General features: G+C 44.7%; 1 protein-coding gene across 1 annotated transcript; it reads right to left on the reverse strand.

Moving 5' to 3' along the window:
- Positions 1-3,440: 3,440 nt before the first annotated feature.
- On the reverse strand, positions 3,441-4,421 carry LOC129339396 (olfactory receptor 14A16-like). The gene has a single exon (XM_054993978.1). The coding sequence runs from the start codon at positions 4,407-4,409 to the stop codon at positions 3,441-3,443; it is 969 nt and encodes a 322-aa protein (XP_054849953.1). The 5' UTR covers positions 4,410-4,421.
- Between the last annotated feature and the right edge of the window lie 9,924 nt (positions 4,422-14,345).

A 14,345-nucleotide genomic window follows, 5' to 3' on the forward strand; every position in this document is an offset into this window, starting at 1 on the left:
TTATAGGTACATAAATGTGATGGTTGCAGAGTTTTGATATACATATTGTTTTCAGAATAGATCTTAAACTTGGCAGTTTCAAATAAAATTATAACTCCTTAAAGGTATTTTCACAGACCCTGTCGCATGAAGTAATTTTTCACACAGGTCTTCACTAACAGAATATACTCTTTTCACGTACACACAGACATAGCTTCACTCTGGCCTTCCCACACAGCTTGCCTGACCCAGAAAGAATAATCTCTCAGATATGCATAGCTTCTCTCTCAGGAGCATACACAGTTTGCCTGACCTAGAATTAGGCTCTCAGGACTTCCATATAGCCTTCCTGACTTAGAGTCACTCTATACACAATATCTTACACAAGGACACTCTAGTGTAGGGAGGAGCAATGTTAGCCCGGAAGTGTAGTTTTAAAGAAGACAGCCAGCAAAGATCGCTCCTCTCCAAAGGGTCTGTCAATTTTACCACCCCTTTGCTCTGCAGAGCAATCTCTGCAGGGTCTGTCTTTTTAAACTACCCTTCTGTAGAGAGGTGAAATTGACAGAGCCTTTGGGAAGGCAAAGATGAAATTAACAAACCCTCTTAGGAGCAATCTCTGCCAGCTCTGTCTTTTTAAACTATGCTTCCTGGCTAACTTTGTATTTCCCTACACTTGAGCATCCTCGTGTCAGATGTGTTGTGTAGCCTTGTGTAGAAAGATTGTTAGCTAGAACCCTTTCTCTGAGAAACATACAGACTCTCTCAGGCACTTACAGTTTCATTGGGCTTGGCAGAATAAATACACAAATTGTATTGGATCCGCACAGGTGGCCTGATCTGGCCAGAATAACCTCTCTGAGATATACAAAGGATGACTGCAAACTTCTTCCCTCAGCACTGACTAAAAACTACAGTTCCTTTTGTCCCCTTGGGTACAGCTGCTGTCTGATCAGAGCACACTCCACTCACCCATCCGCCCCCCCTTTCTTTCCTCAGATGCAGGCATTTAAATGCACAGTAACAACTATAAAAACTCCACATAAGCAAGCAGAAATAAAACACACATTAAAAAACGTTACATGAAATACATTATAGTTGTCAGGGCTTGCCGCCGCTGCCGCTGGGCGTGGCATTGGGCAGTCTGCTCCTGACATCATAGGGGGGCCAGGGATGCTGCAGGACCCTGCTCTGTGAAAGGAGGGGCGGTATACCTCACCCAGACTCCCTCTCAGTCCACTCGCTGGCCTGCTCAACCTGGCCTGCTTGCCCCCTGTGTCCTTCTTCATCCCCTCCTTCCAGAACTCTCCTCCAAACCTCCACTCTTGCATTGCACCACTCTCACTCCACATTATCACTCCTTACTCACATCCACCACCACAGGGCTCTTCCCAGCCAGCTTTTATAGGGCTTCCTTCTACTGCCCCACCCCTCTTCCAGCCCAGTCTAGGGCTGCACCAAGCAGTTGCAGCTGGGGTAGCTGATCTGGCCCCACTGACCAGCACCAGCTGTGCCTTGTTCCCTGGCTGCCCAGCCTCCCTGCCTTGGCTGATTGCTGAAGGCCTGTCCAGCTGCAGTCCCCTGGCTAGCAGCTCGGCCTCCCTGGCTGAGCTGATGGCTGAAGGTGGGTCCAGCTGCGGCTCCTTGGCTGGTTGCCCAGGGCTTCCTGCAGAGTGCCTCCAATAGCCCCACCTGGAGTGGCTTGGCTTCTGGCAACTCCTGGGCCAGGCTACTATTTTCTAGCTGGGGCGTGGCTTTGGGCTGTTGGGGCTGCTGCTGCTTCTCCTCCTTAGGTAAGGTCTTTGGGTGGGTGACTGCTGGGCCCCCAATCCCTCTGCCCTTGCCCCCTTCTGCCTTGCTTAGTCCCCTTTCCTTCCCCAGGGGAGTGGGACTCGCTGGCTTCTCTCTGTCTCCCCCTGACTCCTGAGGCCCTGGGCCTTTGCCTCTTGCCCCTGGCGCCGGCAGGTTCTGGCTCCATTTGCCCGTGGGAGGGGATGACCTGCTGTCCCCAGGCTGCCCCCTCTGCTTGCCAGTCAGACCGGTTGACCTACTGCCTGCTGGCTGACCGGTTAACCTGCTGGCTGCTGGCTGCCCCCTCTGTTTGCCCGTCAGCCCGGTTGACCTGCTGTTCCCTCTTGTCGAGTCTGGGGGCTGGGGCTCAGACCCTGGACAATAGTTACCATGCTGGTTCCTTCAGCAGTTCAGACTTAAAGATGATAACTAGACAGTTTTCATAATTCACTGTTTTTAACTGAGAAGAGCATACAAACCCGGCCTGTCTAAAACCATACACTGGACTCCCTGCCTAGCCAGGATACCTGCTGTCCTATTTCCCTCCAAACCCCACTCTTCTGGTTGTTGATGGTAAACTCCCCTCAGTTTTGATCCCTCTTCGGCATTCCGTTCAGCCTGTTTGAATCTTATTGATCTTATTGGAGAAAAGAAGATGGAATCTTCTCCAGTCCAGAACATTGGGTTAGACCAAGCAATAGGCTTTTTGCCATGTTCCCTCTCTTCCTCCTGTAAATTCATATGATTTCTTTAATTGGGGTGTGAAAGAGTACTATACATATATACACCCTTAAAAAGTTGGAGATATATATTGCGCAAAGTTTCATTTTACCAGAAATAGTAAAATACTGTTAATTTGTATTACATTGCTGAGTACAGTTTTATCCTGCCTTTGCTCCAGGGAGCCCAGGTTGTTTGCATTCTTTCTCTCTTCTCCACTCTGTCCCACCAACAACCCTGTGAGGTAGGCTAAGCTGAGAAACAGTGATTGGCCCAAAGTCATCGAATATGCTTTATGGCAGAAGAGGGATTTGAACCAAGGCCTACCATATCATAGTCTGAAACAACAACAGAAAATGGATCATGATTAAAAGAGTCATAAGAGTAGATCCCGTCATCAATATAAGCTAGGATTTGATCATCATAGGACTGCCAGGTTCCCTGGAGGGGGTGGGGGATCCTCTGCTCCCAGCATCTGCCCCCTTCTGCCACTCACCTGGCTGGTAGGGGAGAAAGTCCAGTTTGAGGCTGACCTGGAGGACTGCAAGTGAAATGTGAAATAACAATGTGGAATGTGCTAGAAGGGTAAGATAGCTATCTGTGTCACAAATGGAATTATTAGACCGGATTTAGGATTTCTTGTTGCCAACACAGGAAACCTTCCAAAAGAGCTAGATGTGCCAATGGAACCATGAGCAGATGGATTGGTTTTGATGTTTTCTTTCTTACTGTGGTTATGTATTTGGGATGGATTTGGTTCCACGTGAAACCCCCCAAATCGACCATCACATCATTGTCTTCACAGATGCATCCTAGGGAGAAGGGGAAACTCAACACTTCTGCCTCTTCAGCATCTTCTACCTGTCAGCATCTTCTGATAAGCTTCAAAGAATACAACCAAATCATCCTTGTATCCAACATGTGAGGTATAAAAACAATTCTCTGCACAATTATTCAACTCCATTTTTGAGAAAAGGTTTGCTAGCAATGAATTTAGAAAAATGCCCCAAATTGGAGAGCTTCAGCAACGCAGTCTTAACTTCTTTGTTTCTCATGCTATAGATGAATGGATTGAACAAGGGAGGGAGTATAGCATACATCATTGCAAAAAGCACATTCAGTTCAGATGATGTGTTACTGCGAGGTCTCACATAGGCAAAGATACTAGTAAATACAAGCAGAGACACCACAGTGAGGTGGGGAAGGCAAGTGGAGAGGGCTTTCTTCTGACCTTGCACAGAAGGAATTCTCAGCACTGTTCCAAAAATCTGCATGTAGGTGACAATGATGAAGATGAAGCATCCTAGTGCAAGGAAAGAGAGAAACAAAATAATGCCAACTTCAACTAGATACATGTCAGAACAGGAGAGTTTTAGAATCTGTGGAACTTCACAGAAGAACTGATTGACCACATTGGAACAGAAGCTGATGGCAAAAGTTCCTCCTGTGTGTAATATACCATTGAGTATCCCAGTAATCCATGCACTGACTGCCATCTGAATGCAGGCTCCTCTGTGCATAATTGTCTCATATTGCAACGGGTTACAGATTGCAACATACCGATCATGTGCCATTATTGTTAGGATGGCAAAATCTGAGCCTTCAAGAAAGAAGAAAAAGAAAACTTGAGCTACACATGCAGAATAAGAAATGGACCTGCTGTTCATGAGTGAATTGGCCATGGCTTTGGGTACCGTGACAGAAATTGAGCCAAGATCCAGAATGGCCAAGTTCAAGAGGAAAAAGTACATGGGGGTGTGCAGGCGATGATCAAGGGCAACAGCAACGATGATAAGAAGATTGCCGGTCACTGCCATCAAGTATACTGTGAGGAACAAAAAGAAGTGTAAAATCTGTAGTTCTCGGATGTCTGAGAATTCCAGGAGCAGAAACTCAGATGTAGTGGTAAGATTGGGCATTATGGCCACCGCATCCAGCTGTAGTCTGCCTGTAGGAGACATCAGAGCAACCATTTTATTCTACTGTGTGCGTGTGTGTGTGTGTGCTGAATTTCCAATTGACTCATGGAGACTCCAGCAAGGGGCTTTCAAGGCAAATGAGAAGCAGAGGTGGTTTGCCAGCACCTTCTTTGCAGAGTCTTCCTTAGTGATCACCCATCCAAGTACTGACCCTTCTTAGCTTCTGAGATCTGATGAGAGCAGGCTGTACCACGCCACCTTCCTTTCTTCTACTGATATCAGTTTAAAATTAGCCTTGTTTTTCCATTTCCTCATCTCGGTCTGCAAGAAGCCTTGCATTGAAAATGAGACATTCTGCATCAGGGACAAAACGGAGAGGGATCAAGATTTCTCTGCTGTCCTCAATCACTATCTCCTCATATGAAATCATTCATCCTAGACTCACCTAAGCTCATATACGTTCCATACTTTTAGATTCTGCCCACTTGATCTGGAACTATACCAAACCTCACAGAGGTTTTGTAGCTTGTACATATATTAATGTTGTGTAATGAAAATTGCATGGAAACTGATGAAAGGCCAGTGGATACCTTCCTGATTTAATCCACACTGCTAATCTTTGCTTACAGGCTGTGTAGTAACTTTAATTATCAATCAGGATTTAGGTGCAGTACAACACTTTCAGATAGCTAAGTAAAAGTTTATGACGGATGGAACGGCGTAACTTTAACAGTATTCTGCAATAATTCTATGCACACACAGAGAGAGAAAGAGAGAGAGAGAGAGAAACACAGACTGATTATCTGATATTATAACTTATTGAATACCTGGGAGAAGGCCATTTTTCAAGTAGTTGTTTTCTTCTCTACCCCTTTCCATCTTGGAATCTCCTGTTTCAATTTATGCTCAGATTGTAAAGTTGAGTTGCTAATATTCATTCTAGGTGTTCATATAGTCAGACAGATAAGCAGCATTCATTATTAACACAACAATCAAGCTAGGAGAGAGTTCTGGGAGCAGCTAGACAGAGCAAAAAAATCAGCACAACTAAACGCAATACAATGAGAAAATGAACAAGAACCTTGATAGTGTTCCATTCAATGTCTTCTCCAGATGCTTAAATTCACACATGCTTTCACCAGATTTTCACCAATGCTATGGAACTTGATACGCTGTATACTGCTAATTTCTGTCTAAACAAAATCCAGATGCTGTATAAATGAGAATTCTACCTCTATTCTGTGCTTGGCAACTTACTCCCAAGAGTTCAGCTCATCATACTACAAAGTGATGCTGAATTCCCTTTTCCCTCTGCTGGATTCTTTCTTCTATTTTTGTAACCAACGTAACTTGATTAGTGCAGTCTATCTGTGTCTGAGTACATGAAATATGATAAATCTTGACAGCAACATCCACACCTGAGACTACTATCCACACCGGTGACATTTTAAAGTATGGAACTTACACCAGCTTAGTTGACTCTAAGATGAATGATTTCATATGAGGAGATATTGATTGGGGGCAGCAGAGAGGCCTTGATCCCGCCCACACAACATCTGCAGTGGGGTGCATTCCCCCGACAGATGTGTTGGCACTTAAATGTTCGGGGGAAGAGCTCCATGCTGCCTCCCGAAGATTTTATTCCCACAGTGTCATTCTATCTCCACACTTTTAGGAAGGAAACTACACTTCCCAGGTTGTACTTCATGACACTTTTTCCTTGTTCTCCCGTAACCTCAGCCCCTGTGGTTTCTAGCCTTCTCCTTTACCTTCCCTGCTGCATTCTTTGTACTTTACTATGTGTTAAAGGGGTGATGTATCACTGCTATCCACGCAAATCACTGAATAATTTTCTCTGGTATAATCCGGTAAAAGAAACGCATGTCTTGATTTCATGACCAGTAGCTACTTTTCACATACAAGTTAAAAGTATCAATTGCCAGATTTGTTTTCCTTACTGTGGAAAATTGTATTGCCCCCCCCCCCAGTCGGAATGAAGAGACAGAGACATATATTGGATCTAAGGGCCACTTTATTGAAATTAACCTCAACATGAACATTAACCTTAACTGTGGCAAGAGGAAAGCGGTACAGGTCAAGCCACGGGGTCACACCCAGACCTCCGCCTTGGCCTGTCTGGGTGAGCCCCGAAGCCCCGGGTGCGAGCCCTCCCAAGGGATGGCAAGATAACCCAGCCGGCCAGGCAAATTGGTCCCCCCCTTTCAAGCTCCTAAGCCGTACAGCAGTGAGGAAGGACTTGCACTTTGGGTTCCCCCAGGCAGTCTGCCCACGCACGCTGGCAGCCATCACAAGCTGTACCAGCCGCTCCTAGCAGACCCCTCTTCCCTACCGATAGGGAAGTGCCAAGGGTGCTTACCGGCCCGCTGCCCATAACCAAACTCAATCCTGCCAACACCAGGGCCAAGCCTCTGCTTAGGCCCTTGTGCCCCACTGATGGCCTAGTGCCAACCTATGCCCTTGCCGCAGGTCGTTGAGGAAAATTTCATTGCCGGCTTCCAACAGGGGAACCCCGTCACCTCGATAGAGGCCGGCAAATTCAGCCCTCATCCTAGGGTGAGGTAGGTAAACCCCCAAACCTTCCCCAAGAGCTTTCTGAATGGCCCTATTGGTCTTCATCCTAGCATGCTCAATAGCCTGGTGATCCTCCGCCTCCCGCCAAACCCTTCGCGGTAACATGGCAGACCACATGATTAATACCCCCGGCCAATGCTGGACAACCACCTGCATGTCCCATGAAGGGAGAGTGCCCTGCCATGGACAAACCCAAGGTCATTCCCCCCAAGGTGAATAACCAGTATCTGAGGCAGAGGATCCCACCGCTCCTTAAATAATAGTGGCAACAGGCCAGGCCACCGAAGGCCACGATGGCCTTGCCACTCAACTACTGCCCATTTGCCCAGACCAAGCTGGGACCCGAACTGTGTCGTCTTGGCTTGATGAGCAGCCCAAAAGATCATGCTGTGCCCGCAGATCAGAATACGTTGTCTCTCTTGGCAAGACACAGCACCTAAAGAAAACATCAATCAGTATCAAGTTAAAACCCTAATTATAAGGATTAAATATAAGGATTGATTAACTAACAATAACTTTCTTTGGTAAGTTTTGTAAAATGTACCAAACTGAATGTCTGAAGATACAGATGAGTCAAATCGATTGAATACGTGATGAGAGATGAGAGATATATAGAATTATTATAAAAAGATAGAATGAGTAATATATAGAGAATAAGTCAAATTGTTTGATTTAAATGAATGTATGATTTACATGGTTTATGATATAGAGATATCTGAAATGGAAAAATGGGATAAATTGTTTATCTAAGATGGAAACAAAGACTTACAGTTTGGGCATATAGTGTTAAAAATAGTTAAGGGTGTACTGCTTAGATGAATGGAGAATATATATTTGTTTTAGATAGAGGAATCTAATAGAAGTAAGAGAAAGGGGACAAAGGGTAGGAAAGCTGTTGGAAGTCAACAAAAGGGGGGAAAGGGAGGGGGTTAGAGATGAAAAATTGGGGAAAATTGAATGTAAATGTAAAAATAATGGATTCTAACCCAATAAAAAAAATTCAAAAAAAAAAGTATCAAGTTAAAACCACTTCAAAGGGCGAACATAAGAACGATAGGCGGAATATCTCCACCTACCCACTCCTTGAATAGCCTGCCCAGAATATCCCATGGCTGCCGCTGTGGACGTGGCCCCAATCCTGAAGGAATGGGTACAGAATTTGACGCCTGCCAACGCCAGTTTGGCCAGCGCCTTCTCCGTCACTGCCCAAAACTGGTAATGAGTCAGGGGTGAACCGTCCTCATGCCAGAATAAAAACCCCTGCTCATTACCCCTAACATGCAAAAAATTGCGTAAAGCCCGCACCGGACACAGTTTCCGGTCAGAGCAGGTCCCCAGTTTAATAACTACCCCTCTCTGATGTTGATCTGTCTTGGACCTCTGGATCCTAAGGGATGCCCCTTCCCCCTCAAACTGCACATCCTGGGCAGTAAGGGCACGACCAGACCTGTCTGCCCTAGACTGGACAACCAGTTCACTAATGTGGAGCGCCCCAAAAAAGGCCACCAAGGAGGCAGCGTGAAACAGCTTAGCCTCATAACCTGAGCAGCAAATTGTACCCCAGGCTGAAATGAGGCCCTTCAAAACCACTGGGGGAAAGGGTTCTCTCTGATCAGTATGGACAGCAGTCTCACGTGACCACCCCTCCAACATTTTCCTAACTCGCTAGTTGCCCGTGGCCTCAGGAAACCCCCGAGCTTTGCTTATAAAAGCTAAAGCTGCCAACTGACCCCAAATGGATCTAACTGCCAATCCCCTGCCCCTCTGATGCACACAAAAGCGCATTAAATGCTCCACCGGTATGGGCCAAACCTCCTAGAGGCAAACACTCCTTCTAAACCCCAAGAACTGTCCTACCGCTCTGTCGTAGGCTCGACACCTACGGGGGCCTGGGGGCCACCGAAAGCCTTATGGCTCTGAATACCTCGGCCTCCCAAGCTGCCATAGTTCCTGGGACATCCGCGGCGGCTCCAGGTCAGCCTCCGGGGCAAGCTGCCAAAACTGCTCCATATGTTGGCGAGACAAAGCGTCTGCCACACCTTTACTAACACCAGGAACGTGTTTGGCTTTAAATAAAATGTTCCACCAGAGGCACAACAAGGTGAAGGCTCTAACCAACCTCATCACCCGGCAGGACTTTGAAGTCAAGGAGTTAACCACATGAACCACCGCCTGATTGTCACACCAAAAGTGGACAATGTGGTTGGACAACTCCTTGTCCCAAAGGTGCAGTGCCACCAACATGGGAAAAAATTCTAAAAAAGTCAAATCCCTGTCTAACCCAGACACATGCCAATCTGGAGGCCACTGGGCAGCACATCAGTGCCTATGAAAATACACCCCGAAGCCAAGAGCTCCAGATGCATCCTACATGATCTGCAGCTCTGCCTCAAGCAGCAGGTCATCATGCCAAAATGTGACCCCCATTATATTCCTGAAGGAAGTCGGACCTAATGTCCAAGTCTTCCCGCATGCCCCACGTGACCTTAAGGCAGTGGGGGGGGGGGGCCTGTATCGATGCCATGGCATCACAAAGATGCTGCAAAAAAGCCCTGCCGAGGGCAACCGCCTTACACGCGAAATTCAAATGGCCGACAAGCTGCTGTAGCTCCAACAGGGCCACCTTAGGCTTTGATTTGAACTGCAGGAGCCAGACCTTAAGGTCTGCCACCTTCTCAGGGGGGAGTCTAAAACATTGATGGACTGCGTCGAGCTCAATACCTAGAAATATCAAAACCTGCAAGGGCCCTTCTGTTTTCTCATACGGCAAAGGGATGCCCAGCTCCTCCACAAGTAGGATAAAAGTGGCCATCAGCCGGGCACACTGCCCAGACCCCGCCTTCCCAACGAACAAAAAATCATCTAAATAATGCACGGAGTCACTATTACACACTCTGCACTGTAGTTCCCATTCTAAGAAGGAGCTGAAACGTTCAAAGGCAGCACAGGAAATGGAACAGCCCATAGGGAGAGCCCGGTCCATATAAAACTTCCCCTCAAAAGAAAACCTCAGGAGTTCAAAATCATCAGGGTGGAAGGGAGAAGGCAAAATGCAGACTTGATGTCGCATTTCGTTATCTCGGCCCCCACCCCACAACGGCAGACCACCCTGACGTGTACCGGACTGAACATAAATGCTGAGGGATGGCGTCATTCACCGACTCCCCACGCGGAAAGGAGAGGTGGTGAATCAAGCGGTGATCCCGCGCTGCCTTTTTGGGTACAACACCCAAAGGGGACGCCCGCAAATTATGCACGGGAGGAGCATCAAAATGGCCTAACACCCGTCCCTCGGCACATTCCTTGTCAATCTTACACTTAACAATGTCCTCCATCCCAAAAACTGAACGTAAATTATTCGACATATAAGGCGAACGCTGCCCTTGCACTGGAATTCGAAAACCAAAAGTAAAACCCTGCAACAGAAAAAGAGCATCCTGTTTCCTCGGATAAGCCCGCAACAGGTGCTCAAGGACCCTCAGCCTTACTGGGCTGGGTCCCTTTACCAGGAGCTTGGTGGCCACCAGCCCCACTGCCCCCTGATTTTTTGCCACCACCGCCCTGCCTGGCTTTGGGGCAGGCATTATACGCATGCTGTCCAGCACAGGAAGGACACTCATACTGAAACCTACAGGGTTTTCTGCTACACCCGCCTTTAAAGGCAAATTCCCAGCAAAGCAGCCGGTGTTGAACCTGCTGCCCCACCGCAGGGCGGGCAGAAGGAACCGAAGACGGGAGCTGGACTAAGTGGCCGCTGTCAGAGCAGTCCCCCTGGTTGGGCTTCGCCGGCACCATCACTTGCAGCCAAAGCTGATGGTGAATGCGATCCCAAGGCAAACTGGGGTAAAGGGCTGCCCGCATGCTGAACTCCTCGTCGTACTGCATCCATGCAGCACCCGAGAAGCCAGTATAGCCCTTATAAATAATATCTAGATACTGGAACAAAGATGCAGCCCTATGAGGCTGTGCTCTGACCAGTACCCCAGCGTAAATCAGAAAGCCTGGCAGCCAATTGGTCCAGGTCCTATCCATGCACCATCTTTTCTTTTTTTTTTTTTTGAAAAAATTTTTATTGGGTTAGAATCCGTTATTTTTACATTTACATTCAATTTTCCCCAATTTTTTCGTCTCTAACCCCCTCCCTTTCCCCCCCTTTTTATTGACTTCCAACAGCTTTCCAACCCTTTGTCCCCTTTCCCTTACTTTTATTAGCTTCCTCTATCTAAAACAAATATATATTCTCCGTTATTCTAAGCAGTACATCCTTAACTATTTTTAACATTGTACGCCCAAACTGTAGGTCTTTGTTTCCATCTTAAATAAACAATTTATCCCATTTTTCAATTTCAAATATTTCTATATATCATAAACCATATAGATCATACATTCATTTATATCAAACAATTTGACATATTCTCTATATATTACTCATTCTATCTTTTTGTAATAATTCTATATATCACTCATCACGTAATCAATCAATTTGCCTCATCTATATCTTCAGACATTCAGTTTGGTACAAAACTTACCAAAAAGAAAGAAAATATTGTTAGTTAATCAATCCTTATATTTAATCCTTATAATTAATTATTTTCTATCTATGTTCTGTTTGTTAACCTGTATATATCTATATATATATCAATCTATTAATCTGACTGCTTATTAGTTCACATTTATCTCTTCTCCCCCCGGTAAAGTCTCCCCCCTCTACTTCAGTGCTTCAGTAGTTCTCAAACTGCCACAGTTTTCCTCCCACCTCCCATTTCTTCTCCAAGTGTTGTTTCAGCTTCTCCCAGTCTGTGTTGAACTGCCCTGAGTCCAGATCTCTCAGTTTTCTTGTCATCTTGTCCATTTCAGCCATATACAGCAATTTGTAAATCCAATCTTCAATAGTTGGCACTTCTTGTACTTTCCATTTTTGCGCATACAAAAGTCTAGCTGCTGCTGTCATATAAAATATCAACGTCCTATGTTGGGCTGGAATTCCCTCCATTCCCAAGTTCAGTAGCAGGAGTTCTGGGTTCTTATTAATTTGAAATTGTAAAATTTCACTCATTTCTCTTATTATTTCCCCCCAGTACTGCCTGGCTACCTCACACGACCACCACATGTGATAGAGGGAGCCCTCATGCTTCTTACATTTCCAGCATTTATTAGAAGTATTCAAATTCCCTAGCGCAATCTTCTTTGGTGTCATGTACCAACGATAGATCATTTTGTAAATGTTCTCTTTAATATTAGTACATGTCGTTGTCTTCATTGTAGTTTTCCACAAGTATTCCCATGCCTCCATTGTTATTTCTTTATTAAAGTTTATAGCCCATTTCACCATTTGTGTTTTAACTATCTCATCCTCGGTATACCACTTCAACAGTACTTGGTATACCTTGGATATTCTTTTCTTATCTTCTTTAAGAAGGGTCTGCTCTAGTTCCGAATTCTCTATTCGTATACCTCCCTTTACAGAGTCCGAATTATATAAGTCTCTGATCTGTCTATACTGGAACCAGTCGTAATTAGGTGATAGTTCCTCTTGTGTCTTTATTCTGAGTTTGGATGCTTCAGTTTTAGTTATTTCTTTGTAGGTTAAACATTGTTGTTCATTGTCAACAGCTCTCGGGTCTATCACCTCATATGGAACCACCCACAAAGGAGTTCCTTCTTGTAGATAAATTCTGTACTTCTTCCAGATTATGTATAGACTTCTCCGAACAAAGTGATGCAGGAACATCGAGTTGACCTTTACTTTGTCATGCCATAAATATGCGTGCCATCCAAATATTTTTTTATATCCCTCTAGGGCTAATAGTTTCTTGTTCTTTAATGTCATCCATTCTTTCAACCAAACTAGGCAGATTGCATCATGATAAAGTCTCAGATTGGGCAGTTGCATTCCGCCTCTCTCCTTTGCATCTTGTAGAACTTTTACTTTCACTCGAGGCTTCTTGCCTGCCCAAACAAAATCTGATATTTTCCTCTGCCATTTTTCAAATTGTTTAGAGTCTCTGATGATTGGTATTGTCTGTAACAAAAACATTACTCTTGGTAACACATTCATCTTAACTGCTGCAATCCTGCCCAACCATGACAAATTCAGTCTATTCCATTTGATCAAGTCTCTCTCTATCTGAGTCCATAATTTTTCATAATTATTCTTGAACAAATCTATATTTTTTGCAGTCAGCTCAACTCCCAAATATTTCACCTTACTAGTTACTTCACAGTCCGTTGTTTCCATTAACAATTGTTGTTTCTGCTTAGTCATGTTTTTACATAGTATCTTTGACTTCTTTTTATTAATGAAGAAACCTGCCAAGTCTCCAAACTCCTTGATCTTATCTATCACTCTTGGCATGTTCTCCAATGGGCCCTCTACAATTAACATTATGTCATCCGCGAATGCTCTGACCTTGTATGAATAGTCCTTTATTTTTATTCCACGAATTTCCTCATCTTGACGTATTTGTATCATCAGAATCTCCAATACTAAAATGAACAACAATGGAGATAACGGGCAACCTTGTCTTGTTCCTTTACTTATCGTCAATTTCTTGGTCAATTCATCATTCACTACAATTGCTGCAGTCTGGTCTCTGTAAATTTCCTTAATTGCTCTGATGAATCTTTCTCCCAATTGTAGCTTTTCCATAGTAGCAAACATAAAGTCCCAGTTTAAATTGTCAAACGCTTTTTCAGCGTCTACAAAGAAGAAACCAACCTCTTTGTCACAACGCTTATCATAATATTCAATAGCATTGATCACTGTCCTTAAATTGTCTCTTATTTGTCTGTCTGGCAAAAAGCCTGCTTGTTCCTCCTCTATGACTTCCGAGAGCCACCCCTTCAATCTCTCCGCCAATATCTTCGCAAAAATTTTATAGTCATTATTGAGTAGTGATATAGGTCTATAATTTTTCACGTTAGTCAGGTCTTGGCCCTCTTTTGGGATCAATGATATATTCGCTTCACTCCAAGTGTCTGGAATCCTTTGATCCCTTAAAACCCCATTCATCACCTCTTTTAGGAATGGTGCCAGTTCATTAGCCATTGTCTTATAAAATTTAGCTGTAAGTCCATCTGGCCCTGGCGCCTTTCCTAGATTTGCAGATTGTATTGCCTTACTTATTTCCTCGTCAGTTACTTCACTGTTCAACTTATTTCTCCAAGCTTCCGAGATTTCTGGAAGTTTGGTTTTCTCCAGATATGATGCTATTGATTCTTTGTTTACTTCTTTTTTATTATACAGCTTAGCGTAGAATTTATAAAAGGCTCTACTAATGGTCGTCTGCTCCAAATACGTTTTGTTATCTTCACAGATTTTATTTATTATTTTCTTTTCCCTTT

Source organism: Eublepharis macularius, chromosome 12 (assembly GCF_028583425.1).
Source record: "Eublepharis macularius isolate TG4126 chromosome 12, MPM_Emac_v1.0, whole genome shotgun sequence".
NCBI lineage: Eukaryota > Metazoa > Chordata > Lepidosauria > Squamata > Eublepharidae > Eublepharis > Eublepharis macularius.

Excerpts from the sequence above, each read along its gene's own strand:
- LOC129339396 (XM_054993978.1), bottom strand. The coding sequence starts at position 4,409 with ATGCCCAATCTTACCACTACATCTGAGTTTCTGCTCCTGGAATTCTCA.